Raw genomic sequence first — 27,356 nt, forward strand, 5'->3', positions numbered from 1 at the left:
AAAGACTATAATGATATGATGACAAATGAAAGTGAATCAAAATTAGTGCTGACAATCTCATAAGCTCAAGGTGCAATGGGCACAGTCAATTTTTTTGAAGGAATTGAGGCAAGTAATGAGACTTAACGTGTTGAGAGTTTTAAGGGGAAACTTAAGAAATATCAAAGTGAAATCTTTAAAACAAACATCAATGTAATATAACTGTTTCAAAAACATGAAACTTTCAATATCTATCAAAATATTGCCACTAGATAAAAATCAATGACACTGTTGGATTGAGTACACAAAGTATATATAAATACTGGTTAAGTGTATATATTTTTTGCTGTCTAGTGTAATGTGTAATAAATTACATAAGCTTAAAACTATTGTATTGCCCAGGCTGTTTTAATAGGATGTTCCAGGATAAGGGATCCTAGTAAGAATAGTTTGGGTATTTTTTTTTTTGTATTTTTAAATACACAGTATCTTAATATGGCAAGTTCTATTAAATGCTGTGATAAAATTGCATTAAATTCTAAAAATGTTCTTTATTCAGATTTATATACTTTTGTAATCTGCTGAGCATATTGCAATTGCTTGTATCCTAATAAATGTAATTGAAACTATGCATGATTGTATGCAACACTTCAATTATTCAGTTATCCCTGGATTGTTTCTGTATAATTAAATATGACACATCCTACTGCTTAAATGAAAAATAGTTGAATGACTCCTTTAATACAGTTATCAGCAGAGGCAAGCCTGCAAATTCTGCATCCCCCTGCACATACACCTGAACAGGCCACCCTGTACTCTTTATAGACCCTCCTGCAGCGACGTCCTCTCAGTATGGTAAGCTCACCATTGATTATTGCTATTTACTTTGGATTTTAACCAAACAAAAGTATCAGTCATCATGATAGTTTGTTGGTTCTATCCATATTCAAGGTATAAGCACCTACGATTATCATGAAACCAATAAAAAATTCTATCTTGTTGAATCAAGAGTTGTGATACTGAATTTTTTTACATGTTCTTTTCTTGTGTGAGATGTTGTCCAAAAAGAGGACAACTTTTTTCAATATAACCAAATTTCCATATATTTCAATATTTGGAAATTTAGTAAATCAAAAAAAAATAAAATGCTGGCCGAGAGCAACCATCCTTCCTAAATTTGTAACCTAAGTGTGTAACATAAGGAACAGGAAGATTTCATCAGCATTGAGCTTAATCAGATCTCATAGGTGCCTGATGTCTACACACTGCAGTTTACAAACTGAAGCTTTCCTGGTAAGAGCACCCTTTTGTTCCTTTCACTGTTATCATTTCTTTTCTCTTCCCATTCCAACAGATCCATATCCTTAATAAAATTAGGCCTCCAGACCTGTATGAAATACTCAAGGTTGACCATTGATTTAAACAATGGAATAATCATCTCGTTATACTTGTTGCCAAAATTCCTGTATATCATTGTTAAAAATCCCATGAGCTGTCTGCACTGCTCCAAGAACATTATATCTCAGTGCCAGTTAACCATGGGTGAATCCATGTCAAGTGGCTTAATTTTGAAGATGGTCCCTGCTCGACCATCTTTAATTTTGTTGAAACTTGGTGTGGATGTTTAAACATGTTTCAAATTAAGCTGTGCAAAATTTCAGTTCAAAATATCGTATGCTTGAGGCACCAGCACCCTTTTTGTGGAGGTCACTTTTGTTATGCGTAGCAAATCACAAAAAAATTTCAGATTTTTAAGTGTTACTGTTGCACAACATTGAGAGATAGTGCTCTGAAACTTGGTATACCTAGTTAACTTTTGGCAGAGAATGCAAAACTTTTGGTGTCCAGGTTCAAAAACCTTCACATTTTTTACAATGCAGTCTAAAACTGGCACCAAAAATATGTTGCAAAAATTTAAGCAAGACTTTTGAAAGTCATAACTTTGATATGAAAACCTTTGGTACCTTCTTCTTTGGCCATTCCATTTAACATCTGCATGAATTCAGCCTAACTAAATATGAGCTCTTAAACTTGTTTGCTCCCTGAGATATTTTCCTTCAAAGATAGACTCAAAATTTGACCTATCTTTAGGAGCAAATATCTTAATGTGGGACACCTTCAATTCTCTATTTTTTGCCACCATTGGAAAGAGCAGGTTTTAAGCAACAAGAATCATGGTTTTTCAGTTTTGTGTCTTGCTACTTAAGGCCTAAAAAATGGCCTTAAACAGTTTATATTTTCCACATAATATTTGCATACTTATTTGATGGTGAAGTTTCACACCTCAATAAGGACAGAACTATTGCATTTACAAGAATGAAATTTTCTGCAATTACACTGCCCTTTGGTTTAAGGAGAAAGGATATATTGCCAATGCACAAAAAGATCTGTATTTTTTATAATGGGGGTGCAAATGACAAGAAAAGAAATTGCATGGGTTTCTTTAGTGCAAGTTCCCAAGCCTGAAAAGTGGTTTTTATTCAGGATTCCAAGCATAGAGATGATGTTCTGTTGGTTTCTAAGCTTGAAAGAAGTTATAACTGCAACAAAATTTATTTAAAACACAATACAATTTGAAATAAGCAAGTGAGTGTGAAGATATTGAATCGCTGCTTCATAATGGACTGGAATTTTTCATTGATGGTTAATATTACTACTTCAGGTAAGCTATATTGTCATCTCATTGTTGTTGTTTTTGGAGCTGGAAGATTGGCAATAATTTGTTGTTCAGGAATCCAGCAGACATCTTGTCTAGCAGGCCAGTGAAATGAGTGAGCTGCTCCATGAGGATCCATGAAATTTGCCAGTGCACAAAAAGATCTGTATTTTTTATAATGGGGATGCAAATGGCAAGAAAAGAAATTGCATGGGTTTCTTTAGTGCAAGTTTCCAAGCCCATCATGTTCTTCAAATGAAATTTCACAAATATTTCCAATCCACCAATTATTGTCATAAATACAGGCAATGTATTTATGACAATTAAATTAACAATTGGCACATATTAAATATTGGTTGCACTAGCCTGCTCTACATGATCTATAAATGATGATGATGGTGTGTTATTTGATACTCTGCAAACACTAATCTGTCTTGCATCAATAGGAATGAAGTGATGATATTCTCTTATTCCAACAATAGTATGACTGTCTATGAATCTTTTCTCTTGAAATGGCCTTACTTGCTCGATTTCATCTTTAGAAACAAAACAGGATTTTATTCCAGTCACATGCTTGTCACAAAATTCAAACATGTTTCTTGGTGTCAGGATTTGGTTTTCAACCGGGCATTGGAGACTTGCACGTGCTGCCAATCGTTTTATTGTTCTACCAGTTCCATCACATGGTGACTTGCCATGGCTAGTGCCAAAGAAATTCCATTCAGCACTGATTTCAAAATCCTTCTGATGATGACACAAGCTAATAAAATTCTTGTATTGAGCTGCAGAACCATCACTGAAGTAGTAAATGTGCCTGATTTCTGTCATGAAACTCTTCAAATATTCAATTAAGTTCGTTAGAAAAACATGCACTGCAATTGTGTCATGTCAGAGGCAGTCACTGATTATGCAGAAACTTATATTCTGAAGTTCAACATCCTTGTAATAAATGAAAAATGGATGCAATGTAGCCTGGTTATTCTTCCAGTGGAACCCTTGAACAGCATCTTGCACAACAAATTAATAATTTTCTGCAAAATCCATCAAGATGAGACCAATTCTCCTGTCATTAGGCCTTCTTTTGTTAACGTCAAATGGTAGTGATGACAGGAAAAGTTAAATATCTTTGTACTCAACTCTTTAATAAAATCTTCTGTTGTTAATTGCTTTGTGTCCAGTGTATTTCTGCCAGTGTGTATCCATTTACTTCAATAATATCTTCTGGTTCATTGTTTTCAAAAATATTCTCTAGAAACTTTTTAATTTGTCTATTCCTGGACATTTTTCACACCAACGAAGCATACAATCTTTTGACTCCAAATTACTGACTGTTTTACCAATGAGAACCTTGTGATCACATTCAACAGGACTTGCTACTAGCAATTAACTTGACATTTTGATGGATTGTGCATACACATACAGAATGTGTTCCTGGTGCACCAACTGTGACACACCACTTGGGTTGAAGTCCACAAAATTTGGCAAATCCAATGTCAGGTCCATTTCTATCTCAATAAGTTATAAACATTTCTGTCAAGTTGCTGAGTAGTAGTCGCTTTTGCATTTGCATTTTTATTCCATCTGCGTTTCTAATAGAAATGTAATCTTTCTTTCCAGGACATATCCAACTAAATTCATCATCTTCAAAAAATTCCATCATCTTTTGCTTTACTTGTTCAGAAAGCTTTTTTCCAGGTGTGGCTTTGGTTTCTTCTTCTGCTTTAAGTTTTCTAGCTTTCTTGACCATTCTTTCTGAGACATTACACTAAACTCTTCCATTGTTTTCTTTATGGACCAACTAACTGAAGCTCATATTAATATTTGAAGTTTATCTGAATGACTTGATACCATCAACTTTTCTTTCATTTCTTTCAGCAGCTCATTGTAATCTAAGCAATTTCCACATGACTTGCACTTGGCTCCATGATGTCATTTGGATCCAAGCCACCAATAGATGCAGTTTTACTGCAATTAAATCTTGTACTTGACTTGCCTTCCTTTTGGCATAGCCTTGTGAAGTCTCTCTTACCATTCACTGAAATTTCAGAGGAGAAATACCAATAGCCATCAAACTTGTGTTCAAGCTTTCAGTCACGTACATTTTGTCATCATGGTCTGATCCAGATGAAGTTGATGTTCTGTTGCTGCTTTTCGGCATGATGGGCACTGGCCTAGTTTTATGTCTACCTTTGTTAGGTCTTTCAGATAGTCTGCCATTGACAAATCAATTGGTTGTAAACTTTTTTTCACCATATGATTTTTCTTCTGGAAAGGATTGCAGCAACATGAGTGCTGCAAAATTTCAAATTTTGTTAAAAGCAAAGCTTCATGATGCGGACAAATTGTGTCTTCTTCAATCGACAACGTTGACCTATCAGCTGTTGTTCTTCAAATTCAAATTTTTTAAATAATTTTAACCCAGTTTTGACTACTTTGACCTTCTTCTATTGATTGGAAATCCTACCCATAGTTTTGCTGATGATAGCACATTACATTCCACTTTCCATTTTGAAAAACCTTGCTCTGCTCAATCAGCTTCAACTTCTTGAATATCTGCTACCAATTCCTTAAATGCCAATCTCCAAGTAATTCTCCAGTGAGGCAAAGACAACTTAGTTGATTTCAATCCTTCTAAAACTCAGTCTTATCTTATATCTGGCAAAAAGGATTCTTTTGCTCCTATGCTTATCTTTGGTGACATTCCGATTTCCAGGCAAGTTGATATATCTCTTTTGGGGATTATCCCGATTTCTAATCTCTCCTGGCACAAGCACATTACAAATATTGCTTCCTCTGCATCTAAAAAACTTGGTTTTCTCTTTCGCCGTCCATGTTACTTTTGTTCCAAACAGCTGTTCACTCTGTACAAATCGCAAATCCGCTCTACCATGGAATATTGTTCCCACATCTGGGCCGGTGCCCCCAAAACCTTTCTCAGGCTTCTAGATTCCATTCAGAAGAGGGCAATTAGGTTAATTAATGACTCCTCTCTAACAGTCTCTCCACTCTCTGTCTCGTAGACATACTGTTTCTGCTGCCTGCCTTTTCTACAGATACTTCCATGGGCGGTGTTCTTCTGAATTGGCTTCTGTAATAACCGCTCTCTCTCTCTCTCTTTCAAAACAGTCCGAACACGTGCTGCCTCCAGCCAGCCTCCTACTTCAAACTCACAGAACCTAATTTTTTCATCTTCCTTGTTTATTCATTCAACTGCCGTTTTTCTGGAACAGTCTTCCTTCCAATTTCCTGAAAATTACAGTCTACAGAAGTTCAGATCTAATATCAACAGATATCTTCTTTCGTCTTCTTTACCTCCAACCCAAGCACGGTACTAAGTATTGCAGGTTCTAATTTCTCTCATGTTTGGGGTATTCATAAAAAAAAAAAAAAAAAAAAACAGTTTTGCATGTATAGGATAGCACATGACATTTAGAATTATCCATATGACTGATGGTGCATAAGTTCAGCTTATCTCCAGCAAAATCTTCTGATTGCATGGCTTTCATGCTGACTAATAAGTGGACGTTTCTGCAAGAAATGAAAACATAATTAACTTTATTACAGTCAAATAATAAAAAATAGAGGAACAAAATAAACAAACTGTTCATCATGAAGATAGAACACATTAATAACAGAATGGTTCAAATATCAGTTATTTATACTTTTTTTTGTATGATTCTAGAATATTCCACAGTTCTAGAATGTTCATTAGTTTTTTTTGGTTTTTTTTGATATTTAAGAATGTTCTGGAATAGTCTATAATTCTTGGGTATTCTTCTAGAATATTCCAGAATTCTAGAATGCACCCTGTTTCTAGATTATTTTAAACATTAGGCAGGATTAAGGAAGTGTTCTGCAACAAAAAAGATCTCACAAAATAACAGTGCGGCACATAAAACTACCTGATGTTTAGGCTTAATATGAAGGCCTTAAGTGCAAAGACACAAAACAGATAAACCATGATCCTTGTAGCTGAAACTCTGCTCTTTCCAGTGGTGGAAAAAATGAGAGAATTGAAGGTGTTCCACCTTAAGATAGGTCAGATTTGACTTTCAAATTTTGAGTCAATCTTTGAAGGAAAATATCTCAGCCAGAAAACAAGTATAAGAGCTGGTATTTAGTTAAGCTGAATTCATGCACTTGGTAAATGGAATGTCCAAAGAAGAGGGTACCAAAGGTTTTTATTTCAAAGTTATGACTTTCAAAAAAGTTGTGCTTAAATTTGTTGCAACAAATTTTTGGTGCCAGTTTTAGACTGCATTGTAAAAAATGCAAAGGTTTTTGAGCCTGATCACCAAAAGTTTTGCATTCTCTGCCAAAAGTTAACTATGTATACCAAGTTTCAGAGCAGTACCTCTCACTAATACACATTAATAAAGTGTTACTGTTGTGCAACAATAACACTTTATTAAAACTTTGAAAATTTTTTGTGATTTATTCCACATAACACAATTGACCTCCACAAAAAAGGTGCTCGTGCCTCAAACATACTATATTTTGAACTGAAATTTTGCACAGCTTCATTTGAAACCTATTTAAACATCCACACCAAGTTTCAACAAAATTGAAGATGGTCAAGCAGGGACCCCTAGGCCAATTGACATGGAATGACCTCCCCCTAGGTCTTTTCATTGTTGCCTACCTGAGGGGGGTACCACACAGTTGGTAAATTAACCCGGGATTACTAGCTAGGATTTGGCTGAAAGATATTTACAAGAAAGCGGTAGAATTTAGACATTGATTAGAATTTGGCAGCATTGTTAGGGAACTCAGTCGGTTTAGTTAGAGTTGGGGTGGGGAGACTGAAGACAGGGGGAAACAGGTAGAAAGATGGAGACGATAAGATATGGGGAGGCAGGGCGGGAGGAAACGAGATCCTACTCCTCCATCCCCTACCTGGGGATGGGGTTTAAAGGGAACCGGATTATAGTACCCAGTTCAGACCTCCAAATGGCGTGTCAGCAGCAAAGCTGCAGTATGTCTTCATCAGTGATGGTTGTCAGGTCTATGTAGTGTTGAATCCGGTAGGAAGGTCCTGTCCATCCCGCTCTGGGGGTGGAATATGTTAGCTGGCAGTGTGGAACCCACGAAGCAAAAGGGGTGGGTGGGTGAGAGAGAGGCATTTACTTCATTCATAATTTGCATTTTGCTCTACTTGCATTCTATATATATATTTTTTTAAATACTTTGTTCCTATATTTTATATATTTTTTTTTCCCTGTTAGGTTATATATATATATATACACACACAGACACACACATTTTTTCTTTTCTTTTTTTTCACTCACTGATTCATCTTTTTCTCACACACCAGGTGGAATGCAATTATGTGTAATGTAAATTTAAATACTAATGCACAATAGTTAAGCTAAATAAGCAAGAATATAAAAGATTAAAACTAGGGTTAGTGTATATGCAACTGTAGCATTTATGATTTGTGGTCTTTTTCTCACACATTTGCACTCTCATTCATTCTTCTGGCTTTCAGCTCATTTGTTTGACTTTTGCACTTCACTCTCTGGGCACCTCAACTTACTTCTATTTGTTTCTGTTATTACAGTTGTGATGTAGGCCTAACCGCAAGTTTTTGCAGGCCAGGAGAGAATGCATTGATGGTGTTTGTGTTGTAAATGTTTGTTTATGGTGTAAATGTTTGTTAGTATATATAAAGTAATGTAAGTTATTATTAACTTTGTATTCTTTCTGCCAGTTACATTTGCTCTTACACTCATCCCCATTTACTCTCCCTTTCCCTCATACTAGGTCACTCTTTCTTTCACCAAAACTGCTATTTATTTCCTTTAACCATAATTACTAATTCACTCAGTGCCCAGCCTATGTATTCTCTTTCATTCTTATTCATTCTTCTTTCATTCTACATTGCATCCTCTTGCTACTAGCTTACTGATAGCTTTTCAGCTAATCTGCTTCCCTGTCTGCCTGTGCATCTCCCCCCCCCCCATACATGGTTACTTATTTGGTGTGGGACCCAAGGTTCCTACACATGGCAGGGTAGTCCTGGGGAGTACCCAGGGCAGTCCGGTTTTGTCATGTCAGGTTTCTGTCAGGCTGCAGAATACTGCTATCCTGATAGTTTTTTTTTTTTAAGTCATCTTCTGGGCATGGTGGGAAATGTGGGCAATTTTAACTATTCATTATTGTTTATTTGCTGGGGGGCTGAAGTGCCATTCTTTGGATAGTTCTGTGCCTTTCAAATACTTTCTGTGTGAAGGATGTAAAGGCTTTTAATTTTCCTCTTCTATGATGAATAGATGTTCTTTTACCCTGGGAAGGGGACCAATCTGTGCTATTAGCTGTGTTCTGGGAATGTCATAAATTATACAACCATATAGAATGTGTGCCTAGTCTTAACTCTCTCGCCATAGGTACACTTTGGGTCATCAGTCAGCCCTAAGGAGGTTAGTTCTCCCTTTAGAGAGCTGTGACTTTTTAATATAAATGTTGTAGTAAGTCCAGGGGCATACCACTTAGATGGCTTTGGGCTAACCATTGCCACCCGTGGCAGAAACCTTTTGGTAACCAGACCTCTGGTTTCCTGCTCCCACTTTCCATAGCTCATGGAACTTTGTGGCTATTCTTTTTCCTTCAGCATTTGAAGATGTTAGCTGTATCAAGGGCTGCCCCCAGAAATTCTGTGGGTATGCCCTTTTTAAGTCTATAATATAAGCCTCTTTTGGCTACTTCCAGGTAAAGTGGAAGAGCTCCAGCCAGCAACTGCAACGTAGGTATGCTTACTGTGCGACATGCTCTGGTAATAGTGAGAAGTATTGTCCTTTGTATTGATTCTAATTTATTTCTATTTCTTACTATGGCCAAGTGGGTGAATTATGCACCGGCTCCATAGGTGATAATGGGTAGGAACATTGCAGGGTATACGATTTCAAGAATATTTCTTTTGAGCCCCAGTCTGCTCGACTGATCCTGGCTATTAGACCTGCATAATTTTTCACTTTCTTAGCCAAGTAGGTCAAATGGAGATAAAAAGTTAATTTGGAATCAAAGACCACTTCAAAATATTTTAGTTCTGTTACCATTTTTATAGTAGTTGTGTTAATTTTGATTTGTGGGCATCTTCTTAAGTCCAAATTGCTTTTTATAAGTATTTTTTTGGTTTTTTTTCAGATGATATTTGAAGCATGCACATTTATGCCCACTCCTGCAGCTGCAAGAAGGCAGCATTTGATCTTTGCTCTACAACCACTCGCATGTCGTGTGTTACAAAAAAAAATCATGTCACCTGCAAGGCCCAGGCTTTCCACGTGGCTCAGATCCAGGGCCAGAAATTGATCCAGAACAATGTTCCAGAAGAAAGGGCCAAAACTGAACCCTGTGGGCAGCGTTTATTCACGGGGTGTGTCAATTCCTGGAACTTTGTGCGTACTGAGACACTTCTGTCTGTAAGGTAGCTGTTTATTACCTTATAGAGTATAGAGTTTTTGTGATGAATTTGCCTGGCGGAGTCTTCTAACGACACTAGGCCACCAGAGTGAGTTAAATGCCCACCAAAGATCAATAGAAATTGCCAGCATATATTTCTCCTCTGAGTTTTTAACTGTTGTCAGTAGGTGGTGCATGGCATCCTCCATAGAGTTGTCCTGCTTAAAACCATACTGATTGTTGGAATGTTAACCTGCTTCTGTATAGTTTCGTATATTTTCCCTAGTACAGGGAGTAAGGCTATTGGTCTATATGATTTGGGATCAGGCCGGTTTCTCGGGTTTTTGAGAATTAACCTTAACACAGCCTTTTTTGCGTATTTTTGGGAATGTACTTTGTCATACAGTTATTATGTAGTGCTATTAATTTGTCTGGTGCTATTTCTGCTAATTTTTTGATAATCTCAACCTCTAAATGGTCAAAACCTGGGCATTTATTGTTTTTGCTTTTAGATGGTGCTATTTCTAAGTAAACAGAGGTTCAATATTGGCATTGTCATTTTCAGTGTTTTCTTTTATAATGTCTAGCTGGGTGAGGATAGTGAAAAATGAAAGATAGCTGGGGATAATTGTGCAGTCATATATTAAAGTTCTGTGAACAGTCATTGATAAAACCCTGTGAGCTATCTTTGCAGCCTGTCTTGCTCACCCACTCTGCTTAGATAGCTCATGGTTTTTTGTCAATGATATACAAGAATTTTAATTGCAGAGATAAGGTGATTGATAGATAAGGAGGCAGTGGTCTGGCCACATCTTGAATGTTGCATGCAGGTTTTTTGACCTCATTTTAAGAAAGATGTAGAGCTGCTGGAATGGGTACAGAGAAGATCATTGAGATTGGTGAGGAGACCAAAGGGGTGCTGTTACCAAGAAAGTGTTCAGTTTTGCAAATTGCAATGTCTGGAGGCTAGGCACCTGGGAGGTGATCTGATTGAAGTGTTTAAGGCTCTAAACAGCTTCAGCAAACTCCGTGCTGATGGGGTTCTTCCTCTTACTCAGACTGTGCTTATGAGGGGATATAAATTCAAATTGAGGAAGGATGGTTGCAGAATAGATGTATGGAAATTTGTCTCAGTCAGTGGGTGGTTGATTGTTGGAACAAGCTTGTTGTGAAATTAGATAGTTTGAGTAAATTCAAGGAAGAACTAGACAAACTATTGGAGAGGTGAAATGGGGAGGGTTTTTTTTTTTTTTTTTTTTGCTGATGTCTATAAGCTTGTTTTCTTACATCATTCATCATTACTAATATTGAGATCTAACTACATCAAACATAGTTCAACACTTTTACCTTACACAGATTGTATAATGATAATATAGTGATAATATATATAATGAGAACTTATAAAGATAAATGGCTTCAAACCAGGCAGGCACAAATAAATAATAAACTTTTTCAAATCAAATAGCAACCACAACTATGACATTCAGTTATAGAGCAAATAGGCACAAAGAAGTAGTTTTAGCATGGGCACATGTTGGGCATATACATCTCACTCACCTAAATCTACTAATCTGCAAAGTTATCATAAATCACATGGTTTATAGCAACTGGAAGAGAAAGTGTTGAAGCAAAAAGTAAATGAGGGAATCTATCCAGTTATATCGAAATAAGCAGGAAAGAAGAAAGCAAGCCTTCAGCCATATTTACGAGTGCATCCTTGGGTTTAGGGGAGATTTCGATAGATTACAGATGTGCAGATGACTCCTATTTGCAATGGCATGCATAATTAGCAGGATTATCTTTACAGGAACACAGTTATGCAGCAATCGCAACATGGATTTGTTACAGGGCATTCTTGCCTGACTAGTCTTATTAGCTACTGTGAGGTAATCACAAAGGAATTAGTTGCAAAATAATTTTGACACCATCTACTTTGAATTCAGCAAAGCTTTTGATTCTGTTTCATATGAATGACTGCTATACAAATCGAAATTGAGTGACATTAGATGCAAGTTACTACAATGGATAAAGAGATAGAAATAAGAAGTGGTAAGACACAGGAGTGGTGAGCAAGTTGGAATAAATTCTGTGTGTTTTGTTGATGTTAATTCAAATTTTGACAATCACATATTTCATCATTGTAACCCCCCCCCCCCTCCAAAAAAAAAAAACAGTCTAGGTATAACCCTGATTAATTGCCTCTCTCTCTCTTCATGGAGTAATGATATTAGTGAGTCCCTCAGGGTTTGGCATTGAAGCCCTTACTGTTTTTAATACTTAATAATGATGCATTGATAAACCCATATCAAGTTTAATATGTAAGTTTGCTGTGATACAAAGGTAGTTAATGAGAGTAATCAGAGTATTCTACTCCACAAAACCTGGATAAATTGGGAAGGTTAACTGAAAGTGTCAGTTGAGTTTTAACCTTAATAAATGCAAGGTACCTTGGAGACGATTGTCTCGTTGTAGAAGGAAATTGTAAATTGGAAAAGGATGATTGCAGATGTGAGAAAATTTGCTTTTGGCTAGAGAGTAATTAATTTTTGGAACAAAGTTCTGCCTGGTGTTGTGGAATTGGCTACTTTGATAATATATATATATATATATATATATATATATATATATATATATATTTTTTTTTTTAAATGGCTAATGATGAATAAGCTTGCTTCCTTGCATCATTTTGGCACCACTAATACTAATAAATCAAGTAGTCATCTTATAGGTATGTCCATGTTATAACATCATTATAATTTTACTTTGTTTTATGAATGTAGATTTGTTCCGATCTTGCACTCGCCCTTCCAATTAATGGGTCTTGCCTCACCCCCACAATTCAGCATAGTTCATACTATCTCCATTCCATTTAGTAATGGACTTTAAATTGGGAGAAAAGGAAAGTTCAAAGATAATATAATTGTAGTAATATATTGTAGAATAAGTAATACTTTCTCTGGCTGCCCACTAAAATGAAATATATTAATACAGTAAATGAAATTTATTAAGATAAACATGGTTGAATATAATTAGCATTACTACATGTGCAATCATTATTTATTATTCAGAAGATGATGCTTACTTCGATGACCAGCAGTATATTGATGTACAATGTACTTAATAAATAAGGTCCCTCAGTGATTCAACCTAAAGTCAAGAGATAAACGATATGTACATTTATAGAGAAAAATTATAAGTGATACGAACTGGGAGCAAAGAATGGATTGTGAAAAATTATTTTTGCCTATTCTTAAGCTTATTCTATAAGATGAACAAATTTTTCTCTGGGTCTCAAATAAACCAGTGGTAAATAAACAAAGATAGTGCAAAAAAAAGAAAAGAAAAGATATAACAGTGTATCTGTTTTCAATTTATAAAGAAATCCAAGCGTTCAAGGTGCAGCTAAAGTAGTCAGCATTATTAAGTGGCAAGCAGGAAAGAGAAGAGGAAGTAAAAGAAATGAACCAGGAAGTCAAGAGGAGGGTGGGTGTTGGGGGAAGAGTAATAAATGCTATATCATGTATTTAATAAGAACTATCAAGTCAAAAATGATTACCTCCCTTTTATGACCACGTTTGTGAAATAAACAGAATGCTTACTTTTCACATGAAAAGATGATGCTACTAGTAACAGTTTCTACATGAACGTGAGCATGTAGGTTGTAACTTAAAATTTGTCACATATGCCTTTACTAATATAAAAACAGGAACCTATCATATACTGCTTGTATTCTGGATTTTTGTGTGGTGAAGAGAAAATATTCATAGATGGCTGCTGGACAAAGTTTTACTTCTGTATAAGCATTCTTACAAAATGATAGTGTTAACTGAAGGTGCATTAATTTTTAAAGTAATTTTTTGTCTCTTTTAATTTGATAGAGCAGTTTAGCATTCTTATTAGCCATTTTTTCCCCCTATTTATTTTGTGTTAAGCTGTTCAATTCTCATTACTTTTGTCATCATGTCTGGAGCATTTCAATACAGATACAGTACACAGATAATTCACATAATTATAGTCATTTCCCTCACAGCAGTAGAATCACTATCAAACAACGTGATTCTAACCAGAGGATGTTTTGTATAAAAAGGGATTAAACCATGTACCTGCTTAACATTGTAAAACATTACTGCATCGTCCTTTACATTTGATACAAATGATGAATGCAGAATTACTCCATGCAGTTAGATACGTAGCAAAGAATGGCCCCATTGTATCGTACCAATGATTTATTCAACTTTGCTTATAGAGAGAGGTCATATTCCCACCATATATGCACTACATATGACTTCTATACCTGGAATACTCTGTCCAGGTATAGAAACTATACTTAAAAAAGAGACATCGAGCAGCTTGAAAGAGAAAGGGCTCAAAGATGAGTAACGTGCCTGATGAGAGGTTGCAAATAATTTATAACAATGAACAATTTTAACTGTTATAAATGATTCCAGTACTTGGGGCTGTAAATTTAAGTTGCAGAATAAAAGATTTAGACTAAATTGTAGGAAGTTGTTAATTAGTGGAATAAGTTAACTCCACAGGCAGTTGAGTTTTAGGGTTTGGGAAATTCAAAAGTCAATTGGATAGTTACCTATGTGAAGAGGAAAATGGACAGGTTGTTTATTTTCTTTTTTATATATTATTATTTATATAATATTTAATTAATTTATTTAATAAATTTAATTTATAATTATTAATTAATTTATAATTAATTATTTATAGCAATTGTGCAGAGAAATAGAGTGGCTCAGAAAATTAGTGTCTTATAATGGGGGATTTTAATTTACCGGATATTGACTGGAATTTGTGGATTGGTCACTCACACACTAGCAAGGCTTTTATGGATTTATTGGATGATTGTTTTCTACAGCAGCATGTTCGGGAGACAACTAGAGGGAGTAATACCCTTGATCTGATTATCCGTAATGATTCTTCATGCATCAAGAATCTGCAGATAAAGGAACCACTAGGTGACAGTGATCACAATGTGCTGAAATGGGACTTACTCAAAGAGGTAACTACCATCAAGGGTAAAGGGAAGGGTTTTCGCTTTTGTAAAGGTGACTACTGTGGTCTGAGACAGTGTTTAAATTCTATACAGTGGAACCAACAGCAAATTCAAAATGGGAAGCATTCAAAGAACTAATCTTGGAAGCTTCTATGTTTTTCATACCAACAAAGAAATATTGTTCAAGATTTAGGCCTAAATGGATGTCAGACGAACTATCCTAGTTCATCTGACATACCAACAAAGAAATATTGTTCAATATTTAGGCCTAAATGGATGTCAGATGTATTATCCTAGCTACCCGGTCGTGTCTGAGTGCTCACCTTGCATCCCGTGGTGATGTTGGATCGTTTCTGAAAAGAAAAATGCATGGGATACATAGAAATTAACATATGACACAGAAGCCTATGATAGACATAAGCTAGTCTGTTTGTTGTTGTTTGTTATTTGGCTTTTAGGAGCATTAGCAACCAAGGCCATATTGCTCCAGGGACATGCGGTGGTCATTCCCTGACCTTTCCGCATCCTCCGTATTTGGTGGGCACGGGCTCGAACCCCGGTCCAATCAAGCAGCGTGTGCTACGCACTGCTGCTTCTGCCCACCTGGCTACGGCGGCGCCTTAAGCTGGTCTGTAACCAAGTTACAAAGGAGGTTAGGCAGGCTAATTAAGATTACGAGAAATCTTTGCAAAGGATGCAAAGAAAAACAGCAAAGAGTTCTTTACTTATGTAAACTCTAGAAGGAAGGGGATGAATCAGATTGGTCCACTTAATATCTATGGTTCAATTGTTGATGATCCTGCTCAGGTAGCTAACAAACTAAATAAATATTTTGCATACACATTCACACATGAGGAGTTATTCAGAGAGGGGAATGCCAGAGGTGTATTCTATTCTGGCAGTAAGCTAGATAATTTTGTAATAACTGAGAGTAAAGTGGAGGAGAAATTGTTGAAGATAAACACAAGAAAGGCACTTGGGGTGGATGGGATCTATCCAGTTATATTAAAGGAGGCGGCAAAGGAAGTAAACAAACCCTTAGCCATAATTATGAGAGCTTCCCTGGACTCAGGAAGTCCAGGGAACAGCTGTGCAAACAAGATGTGCAAATGTGACGCCAATCCACAAAGGAGGATCAAAGGGAGACACAGGTAATTACAGACCTGTTAGTTTAACTTCTGTTCCAGGGAAATAAATGGAGGTACTGGTTAAAGAAGCATTACAGGATCATCTAGACAAGACTTCAGTTATAGCTCGGACACAGCATGGGTTTGTTAAGGGGAAGTCTTGTCTGACTAATTTGATTGGATACTATGATGTAGTCACAAAGGAACTGGATGCAAAGAATAATTTTGATATCATATATTTGGATCTTAGAAAGGCTTTTGATACTGCTGCACAAATTGGAGCAGTGTGGCATTGGAGGCAAATTGCTGCCATGGATAAAGGGATGGTTGAGTGGGAGAAGGCAGAGAGTGGTAATCAATGGACACTGCTCTTCGTGGACTAATGTTATTAGTGGAGTCTGACAGGTTCAGTGTTGGGTCCATTGTTGTTTTCTGTATTTATAAATGATATTGATGATGGTATATCAGGCTTAATGTCCAAGTTTGCAGATGATACGAAGGTTGGCAGGATTGTTAATGACACTAACGACAGTACACTGCTGCAACAGGATCTAGAAAAGTTGAGCAGATGGGCTGAGAGGTGGCAAATGAAGTTTAACATTGACAAATGTAAAGTACTACATGTAGGAAACAGTAATCCCAGAGTAACGTATCAACTCTGTGGTACCACACTGACAGTGGTGGAGGATGAAAAGGACCTGGGGGTAATTGTGTAGGCAGATATGAAGTTTTCTGAGCAGTGCAGATGGTCTGCAAGAGTAGCTCATGGTGTCTTGTCAATGATATATAGGAATTTTTCTAGCAGGGATAAGGAGGCGATTATCCCCTTGTATAAGACATTGGTAAGACTACACCTTGAGTACCTTTTACAGGTCTGGAGGTCTCATTTTAATAAGGATGTAGAGCTGTTAGAATGAGTACAGAGAAGTGGAACAGGACCCTGGTCCTGTTCCACCTATCAAAGTTGTATTGAAATGGCATCATTTAGCATTGACATTTAGCTATAGAAAATGTCTAGATAGGTAGGTAAGAAAGAACAAATATTGTGAATGGTTTATAATATCTGGAGGAGAATAAATGTGGAGAGAGTAAAATGCTTTGATCTGAATATCATATCACAAGATTGGAACTAGTAAGAGATTGTAAATTATATTGGAGGTTGCAGAGGAAGATATTTGGTTTTTACAGTGATAATAATAAAAGATGTTACAATAAGCATACTATATTTGTTGGGGGTGTGCCTTAAAACAACTTTAATGAATAAAGGATTTATTAAAAGAGACAGAGCAATAGAAGGCACCATTCATGTATTAGAATAGTTAATGCAAGCACTCCTGAAGTCCTTTGAACACCAGATAAATGTAACCATGGAGATTATCATTAGTAGAGGCATATGATGCAAGAAAGCAAGCTTTTGCAGCATCAGCCAAAAAATAAAAACTTCCACTTCACCCCCCCACCCCCCGTTCGTTCGAAATCCTGTCCAGATGAGCCTTAAATTTATTTAGGCTATCAACTTCCACAACCAGGGATGGAAGTCTGTTTCACCGACTAACTACCCGCTGGCTAAAGGCAAATTTCCGCACATCTGTCTTTCCTCAATTTGAATTTATGCCCTCTCAGGTGATTATTCTGAGCAAGAGGAAGTTTCCCATCAGCATTGAGCATGCTCAAACCATTCAACGCTTTATACACCTCTATCAGATCATCTCACTGGTGCCTGGTCTCCAGACACTGCAATTGACAAAACTTAAGCCTTTCTTCGTAAGAGCACCCCTTTGTTCCATTCACTAATCTTGTTGCCCTTCTGTGTACTCGTTCCAGCAGCTCTACATCCTTCTTGAAATGAGGCCTCCAGACCTGTATACAGTACTGAAGGTGTGGCCTGACCATTGCTTTATACAAGGGAATAATCACCTCCTTATCCCTGCTAGAAAAATTCCTGTATATCATTGACAAGACACCATGAGCCACTCTTGCAGCCCATCTGCACTGCTCAGAAAACTTCATATCTACCTGCACAATTACCCCCAGGTCCTTTTCATTCTCTACCACAGAGTTGATACGTTGCGCTGGGTTGCTGTTTCCCATATGTAGTACTTTACATTTGTCAATGTTAAAACTTCATTTGCCACCTCTCAGCCCATCTGCTCAATCCTTCCAGATCCTGTTGCAGCAGCATAGCATCAGTAGTGTCCTTAACCACCCTGCTAACCTTTGTATCGTCTGCTAACTTGGACATTAAGCTTGATATACCATCATCAATATTATTTAAAATTACAGAAAACAATAATGGACCCAACACTGAACCCTGAGGGACTCCACTAATAACTTTAGTCCACGATGACCAGTATCCATTGATTAGCACTCTCTGTCTTCTCCCCCTCAACCACCCCTTTATCCATAGTAGCAATTTGGCTCCAATGCCACACTGGTCCAATTTGTGCAGCATTCTTCCATGTGCAACAGTATCAAAAGCCTTTTTAAGATCCAAGTATATAATATCAAAGTTATTCCCTGCATCCAGCTCTTTTGTGACTGCATCATAGTATCCAATCAAATTGGTCAGGGAAGACTTCCCCTTAACAAAACCATGCTGTGTTCGAGCTATAACTGAAGTCTTGTCCAGATGATCCTGCAGTGCTTCTTTAACCAGTGCCTCCATTAATTTTCCTGGAACAGAAGTTTAACTCACAGGTCTATGAATACTTGTTTCAGCCTTTGACCCTCCTTTGTGAATTGGGGTCACATTTGCACATCTCCAGTCTATGGGTACCACCCCTGAGTCCAAAGCAGCTGCTGTCATAATTATGGCTAAGGGTTTGCTTACTTCCTTTGCTGTCTCCTTTAATATAACTGGATAGATCCCATTCACCCCAGGTGCCTTTCTTGTGTTTATCTTCAACAATTTCTCCTCCACTTCACTCTCAGTTATTACAAGATTCTCTAGCTTACTGCCAGAGTTGAATACACCTCTGGCATTCCCCTTGCTGAATAACTCCTCATGTGTGAATGCGATGCAAAATATTCATTTAGTTTGTTAGCTACCTGAGCAGGATTATCAGGAAATTGAACCATCAATATCAAGTGGACCAATCTAATTCATCCCCTTCCTTCTAGAGTTTACATAAGTAAAGAACTCTTTGCTGTTTTTCTTTGCATCCTTTGCCAAAGGTTTCTCATTTAATCTGTCTTTGCTGCCTAACCTCCTTTGTGACTTGGTTACAGACTAGCTTATATCTATCATAGGCTTCTGTGTCACATGTTAATTAATATGTATCCCATGCATTTTTCTTCTCTGTCATGTGTCTCATTAGTTCATCTGACATACATTTAGGCCTAAACATTGAACAATATTTCTTAGTTGCTATGTAAAGCCTAGTAGCTTCCAAGACAAGTTCCCCGAATGCTTCCCATTTTGAATTTGCTGTTGGTAACTTCATCAGTTGGTCCCACTGTATAGAATTTTAAATACTGTCTCAGACCATTGTAGTTGCCTTTACGAAAGCAATAACCCTTCCCCTTACCCCTGATGGTAGTTACCTCTTTGAGTAAATCCCTCTTCAGCACACTGTGATCGCTGCCATCTAGTGGTTCCTTTATCTGCAGATTCTTAACACATGAAGAATCACTACTGATAATCAAATTAAGAATATTACTCCCTCTAGTTGCCTCCTGAACATGCTGATGTAGAAAACAATCATCCAATAAATCCACAAAAGCTTTGCTAATGTTTGAGTGACCAACCCAAAAATTCCAATCAATAGCTGGGAAATGAAAATCCTCCATTATAAGTCTCTCTGATTTACTGGCCCACTCTATTTCCCTGTACATTTTCTTATTATACTCATCAGAGTCATTAGGCCTATAGCACGCTCCTACTCTCAATTTTGATCTCCCAATGCTTATGTCACACCAAACTGACTCAACATTGCACTGTCCAGCGATGTCGACTGGCTTCACTTCCTTGGATTTTATGTGTTTCGTAACTAATAGCATAATCCCTCCTCCCTTCCTATCCTGTCTATCCTTTCTGTAGACGTTGTACTCTCCAAATTCCAGGTCTGCATTCCTTATATCTGTGTGACACCACATCTGATATCCCAACAATATCCGCCTTTGATGTTTTGAGCAATACCTCAAGTTCATCAAATTTATTTACCAAACTCCTAGCATTGGTGTACACGCAAGTATACATTCACCTGTTCCTATTCTTAGCTACCCTAACACAACCCATGTGTTTACTTGTACCGCAATGACTCCCAGCAGTCTCTGAAACATCCTTCATTTTGTTTTCCAGGCTTCTGCTCATTCCAATAGAAGCAGTGCAAGAATCACTTTCACCTCTGCCAGTGGCTACTGTTAATCTTTTAGTCCTTGTATCCCACCAAGCTAACAGTTTTCCGACCCACCTAACACTGCCTCGGTAGCATCAGCAAATATTCTTGCACTTTTTCTATTTAAGTGTATTCCATCCCTGTAGAAGTAGTCTCTCCTGTTAAAAAGTACAGACTGGTATTAACTGGTGTTAGTGAATTTGATATCTGCTTGAAAAGTAGATATCAAATTCATTATTGGAGATTTTTGTAGAAAATAAATATTCAACTGTGGCAGAAATTTTAAGTGACAAAAGAATTAAATTTTGAAGCTTGTAAAAGATCACATCATTAGATATTGAAAGACAAAAAATAGCAGCGAATCTGATGTAGGATTAAATGCATTATCACCAGAAGAAATTTTTTGGACTGAAAATACTGACTAACTTTTTGATACGACTGTTTAAAGTGCCAAAATGTTGTTGTGAAGAGTTTGCATTATGGTTTTATTAAACTTGTATTTTATTTATTTATTCCAGAATAGAATAGGAGCATAAAATTGAAAGTTCATTTGTTTCTATAACATAAAAATAATTAATTCTGTTAAACAGTTATTTAAAAAACATTATAAATAAATAAAAGAAAATGTAAATAATAATTATTAAAAAATTATATATTTTCAAAAGAAAACATTGTGTTCTGATTTCATAATGGCAATCATTACTCTAATCAAGAAAAATCCTGAATTACATCCCCAAAATTTCTGCTATTGGTTAAATTTTTCTCATTTATGCATGCATCATTTTTCTTCATCTTTCATGCCATCTACTGTAAATCATTTCAGCTCCTACCCAGGAGAATTTTAAAGGCATAATAGCAGAAGTGAGATATGGATATTATGAGAATGGAAACATTTTACAGCAAAAATCAAACATGAATTTCAAGATATTCTCAAGAAATTGTGCCCTCTGGATTTTTGTAACAGGAGTTGCTGTTTGTGATTTCATACAGAGAGGTGATACAATTAGCAAAGATAGGTATTGTCTAACGTTAAGTAACCTTAATAGCGCCTTATAAGGAAGTCCTTGTAAGAATTATAATAGCATTACATTCATCATGATGCAAGAGTTTACAGTTCAGTAAGTAAAGTTCCAGACTTAGAGTAGATGTGTGTTTTTCCTTCTTTGTAGTCTGTACCTAGCCCCATCGTTTTTTTTTTTTTTTTTTTTGAAGGATCATTTTTATTATTTTAATTAAATAGACAGTTTGAATTGGATGAAGAGCTTAAATATGTGTTTATGAAAATTATCTTCAAAGTCGTCTCATTTTCCAGTCATGTTTATAAGTTTGAATGAATGCTGACAAAAAGTTATTAGTAATAGCAAATAAATGGAAGTCATGATTTTTAGTCACAAATCTTTAAAGCTTCCTATTTCATTCTATTGCGCAACATTTTTTTTATGGCTAATAGGCATTACTTTTTAACTGAACCTTGTATAAAAGAAAAGAAAATATCTAAATTATAATTGAAATTAAACGGTTTTTTATATTTCCTATTTGGTTCTTTCTATAAAAAATTAAGAAATGCAAATTATCTAAAGCAAATTATAGAACAAGTAAAATTTATGGAGAAATGTAGAAAATTTGAAGTAGCTATTTGTTAGTTGCATTATATGTTATCTTTTGATTGATATATTCAGTCTACAATTTTATTGAGCTGATTTTTATAACCTATCCTTAAAATTGCATAATTCTTTTATTCATGAGATGAATGCTAATAGTCCTTACAGTTAAATCATTGTTAAAAGGAAGAAAATTTGAGAAAAATAAAACTTATGTAGCATCTGATATCAAAAAATGGTATCTGTCCATCTAGGTTTCATAATTTATCCACTTCCAAATAGTTATCTGATCCTTCTTCAAATCTGTATAAGTTTTACAACTCTGCAATTTGTTTCAATAGCTAATAAAACAATATTAAAGCCATTACTGACAAAAAAAAATAGGGGTGATCCATTTCAAAGTGAAGTGATTGTGTACGAGAAAAATGACCGAAATATATGCTGTGAATAATACTACTGATATTGAAACATTAGTAATCCTAATGTTTGTCTCATTATAGTTCTTGCTACCATGGAAAAATTTAAAGTCAAGTTTTCCATCTATGAAAGATCAGTTTGGTTCTCCTTCATATCCATCGCCTTTAGATCGAATTCGTACTGGTCGACGTGAAAGGGCATTACAGTTGGGTCTTTCTCCATGCTTTGGAGAACTTTTTGAATCTAATCAGTCATTCCCTAGTGTAGCTCAGTCTCATTCACAGCACAGGGATGAGATTCTGGATATGGGTGATATCAGGAAGAGCACTCTGGACAAATTTAGAGGTATGGCAAAAACTACATTTTCTTATAGAAAATTTGCAAGTAATTAAAATTTCAAACTTGAAAAATGTTTGAAATGTTTAATTTAGGTAATGTAAATATTGGATAATAAATTTACTTCATTAATGAAGATAGGGACAAAATTCTGCTAGAACTTTGTTATCCTTGAAATATTTTGCATATTATGTAGCTGCATGGGTAAAAATCTTCAGCAACTGCCTTATCATTTGTGTGTACACAAAAATCATGCCGTTTCATAACATATAAGCAAGGTTTAGGGTTTATAATTAAATGAAAATGCTGTGTTCCATGAGCAAAATAAGTGATCAAAGTTTGCTACATAAAAGTATAACTCAAGTCTGCAGTAAGAAAAGAACAGCACAAGTCATAGTCCAACCTTTTAGTGCTTGATATCAGAACAGCATATTTTTGAGTCCTCCCAGATTAGTCCTTCTGCTCTGAAAAGTTAAAGAAAACATATGCCACACATCCATATTACATTCATGTCCAGTTAGAAGCTTCACAGTGGTTAGCAGAATCTAATATATCTGTTTGTAAATCTCAGGAACATAGTGGAGGTTGTGTGGAGAAAATCATTGAAAAGTAGGGGTTTTATTTATTTATTTATTTGTGTGCGTGCGTGTGTGTGTGTGTGGCCCAACCAAACTATTGCAACTCCACGTGTTATTTGCGTAAATACCATACAGATAAAGGTCAATCAGTATATTGTTATAGGTGTATCATAGAGTAATGTCAGGTTGTGTTTTGTGACTGGTCACTCTACTTAGCCCAGCTCTCTGTAGCAAGCTAGTTTCCACCCCTGGCATGTGGAGCCAGGCTAAAGGTCTACTATCTAGCACAGGTGTTTTCGTACCGATCAATTCAACTCGGCATACTTGCATGCAAAACACTATAGAAGTGTATGAGTTTTTTTTTTTTTTTTTTTTTGTTTTTTTCATTTATTAAACCATGCGATCCCGCCGCCTATTTACAATACTGTAGTTTTCAGACATATCTGCATACCCAAGCACAAGTCACACTCTGTAGTCACATAGCCGTGGAATATAATTCTGAATCCTAGAATACTCTCAGAACCTGTCCACCCAGGTGATGTTCAGATGGAAGTCAAAGATCAACATTCCAATGCACCATAAGTAGATGCAACAAGGAACAATTATTGGTTAATTGCTGGGGGGCTGAATTGCCATTCTTTGGATAGTTCTGCACTTTTCAAAAAAATTTCTGTGTGAAGGATGTAAAGGCTTTATAGTTTTCCTCTTCTGGGAAGGAGATGTTATAAATTATATGTGTTCTGGAGATGTGTTCTCCAGATGTGTTCTGGAGATGTTATAAATTATACATTCATATAGAATGTGTGTGCCCAGTCTTCATTCTCACCACAGGTGCAGTTTTGGTCATCAGTCAGCCCTAAGGAGGTTAGTTTCACTTTTAGGGAGCCGTGACCTGTCAGTATAAATGTTGCAAAAAGTCCAGGGGCATACCACTTAGGTGGCTTTGGGCTAACCATTGCCACCAATGGCAGAAACCTTTTGGTAACCAGGCCTCTGGTTTCTTGCTCCCACTTTGTTTGCCATAACTTGTGGAGCTTTGTTGCTATTCTTTTTCTTTCAGCATTAGTAGTAGTAGTAGTGGCACATGATGCAAGAAAGCAAGTGTAGGAGCTTATGCAGCATCAGCCAAAAAAAAAAAAAAAAAAAATCACACCATTCCCTCCAAATGCCTGTCCAGTTCCTCCTTAAATTTATTTAACCTATCAACTTCCACAACGACAGATGGAAGTTTGTTCCAGCAATTAACCACCCGCTGGCCAAAGGCAAATTTCCGCACATCTATTCTACATCTGTCCTTTCTTAATTTAAACTTATGTCCCCGTAGGTTGGTAATCTGAACAAGTGGAAGGATCCCATCAGAATTCAGCGTGCTCAACTCATTCAAGGCCTTATAGACCTCATCAGATCACCGCGCAGGTGCCTAGTCTCCAGCCACTGCAATTTGCAGAACTTAAGCCTCTCTTGGTAAGAGAATCCCTTCATTTCCCTCACCAATCGTGTTGCTCTTCTCTGTACACGCTCAAGCAAATCTACATCCTTCCTAAAATGAGGCCTCCAGACCTGTACGCAGTACTCAAGGCGTGGCCTGACCATTGCCTTATACAGAGGGACAATCACCTCCTTTTCCCTGCTAGCAAAATTCCTATATATCATTGACAAAACCCCATGACCCGCCCTAGCAGCCTGTCTGCACTGCTCAGAAAACTTCATATCTGACTGCACAATTACTCCCAGGTCTTTTTCATTTTCTACCACCTTAAGTGTAGTACCACACAGTTGGTACGTTTCTCTGGAGTTACTTCTACCCATATGCAGTACTTTGCATTTGTCAAGGTTGAACTTCAGTTGCCACTTCTTAGCCCATCTGCCCAAATTATCTAGATCCTGTTGCAGTAGCACACTGCCATTACTGTCATTAACAACCCTGCCAACCTTTGTGTCATCTGCAAACTTCGACATTAAGCCTGATATACCTTCATCAATATCATTGATAAATACACAAAACAACAGTGGGCCCAACACCGAACCCTGTGGGACTCCACTAATAACATTAGTCCACGAAGAGCAGCACCCATTGATTACCACCCTCTGTCTTCTCCCACTTAACCATCCTTTTATCCATTGTAGCAACTTACCCTTAATACCATTCTGCTCCAATTTGTGCAGTAGTCTTCCATGCGCAACAGTGTCAAAAGCTTTCCTGAAATCCAAGTATATGATATCAAAATTATTTTTTGCATCCAGTTCCTTTGTGACCACATCATAATAACCAATCAAATTTGTCAGACAAGACTTTCCCTTAACAAACCCATGCTGTGTTTGAATTATTGCTGCAGTCTTGTCTAGATGATCCTGCAATGCATCTTTAACCAGCGACTCCATTATTTTACCCAGAACAGAAGTTAAACTAACTGGTCCGTAATTACTCGTGTCACCCTTCGATCCACCTTTGTGAATTGGGGACACATTTGCACATCTCCAGTCCGTGGGAACCTCCCCTGAGTCCAAGGATGCTCTCATAATTATGGCTAAGGGTTTGCTTAGTTGCTTTGCCGCCTCCTTTAAAATAACTGGATAGATCCCATCCACCCCAGATGCCTTTCTTATGTTTAACTTCAACAATTTCTCCTCCACTTTGCTCTCAGTTATTAAAAAATCATTAAGCACACTGCTACAATTTGATAACCTTCTTCCATTTTCAAATTGTAATAATTCCTCACGTGTGAATGTAGATGCAAAATACTCATTCAGTTTGTTTGCTATCTGAGCAGGATCATCAACAGTCGAACCATCGATGTCAAGTGGACCAATCATAATCATCCCCTTCCTTTTAGAGTTTATATAAGTAAAGAAATCCTTGCTGTTTTTCTTAGCATCTTTTGCCAAAGATTTCTCGTAATCCGCCTTCGCCTCCCGAACCTCCTTTGTGACCTGATTACAGACTAGCTTATATCTGCCACAGGCTTCTGCGTCACCTGATAATTTATATGCATCCCATGCATTTTTCTTCTCTGTCACGAGTCTCAATAGTTCATTTGATAACCATTTAGGCCTAAACCTTGAACGATATTTCTTAATCGGTATGTAAAGTCTAGTAGCTTCCACGATTAATTCTTTGAATGCTTCCCACTTTACTGTTTGTAATTTACAGAATTTACTGTTTGTAACATCGTCAGTTGATCCCACTGTACAGAATTTAAAAACTGTCTGAGACCACTGTACTCCCCTTTACGGAAGCAAAAACCCTTTCCTTTACCCCTGACGGTAGTTACCTCTTTGAGTAAATCCCACTTCAGCACACTGTGATCACTGCCACCTAGTGGTTCCTTTATCTGCAAATTCTTAATACACGAATGATCACTGCTGATAACCAAATCAAGAGTGTTACTTTCTCTGGTTGCCTCTCGAACATGCTGCTGCAGAAAACAATCATCCAATAAATCCACAAAAGTCTGACTAGTGTGTGAGTGACCAACCCACAAGTTCCAGTCAATATCTGGGAAGTTAAAATCCCCCATTATAAGACATTCTGATTTACTGGCCCACTCTATTTCTCTGTACAATTGTTCATTGTACTCATTCAAGTCATTAGGCCTATAACACACTCCTACTCTTATTTTTCCTTTCGCAGTGCTTATCTCACACCAAACTGACTCAACAGAGCACTGTTCATCTATATTAACTGGGTGCACTTCCTTTGATTTTATGTTTTTCTTAATTAACAGCATAACACCCCCTCCCTTTCGGACCTGTCTATCCTTTCTGTACACATTGTACTCCCCAAATTCCAGTTCTGCATTCCTTATATCTTTGTGACACCACGTCTCTGCTATCCCAACAATATCCGCCTTTGATGTCTTGACCAACACTTCAAATTCATCAAATTTATTTACTATACTTCTAGCATTGGTATACATGCAAG

The 27,356-nt window shown here is 36.8% G+C and overlaps 1 protein-coding gene across 4 annotated transcripts in view; it reads left to right on the plus strand.

Annotated features, from left to right (window-relative positions):
• Nucleotides 1-27,356, plus strand: part of Pask (PAS domain containing serine/threonine kinase) — a 413,885-nt gene that overhangs the window by 92,009 nt on the left and 294,520 nt on the right. For 2 of the 4 annotated variants that reach the window (XM_090376047.1, XM_090376046.1), the window contains exons 2-3: nt 727-834; nt 22,604-22,865. In XM_090376047.1, coding sequence (XP_090232173.1) covers nt 832-834; nt 22,604-22,865 — 265 coding nt within the window. In that variant the 5' untranslated portion in view covers nt 727-831. The remainder of the gene's footprint in view (nt 1-726; nt 835-22,603; nt 22,866-27,356) is intronic. The other 2 variants (XM_090376045.1, XM_090376048.1) reach the window with 1 other exon arrangement.

The sequence above is a fragment of the Mastigoproctus giganteus genome, chromosome 6 (assembly GCF_048544385.1).
Source record: "Mastigoproctus giganteus isolate SK-2022 chromosome 6, ASM4854438v1, whole genome shotgun sequence".
NCBI lineage: Eukaryota > Metazoa > Arthropoda > Arachnida > Uropygi > Thelyphonidae > Mastigoproctus > Mastigoproctus giganteus.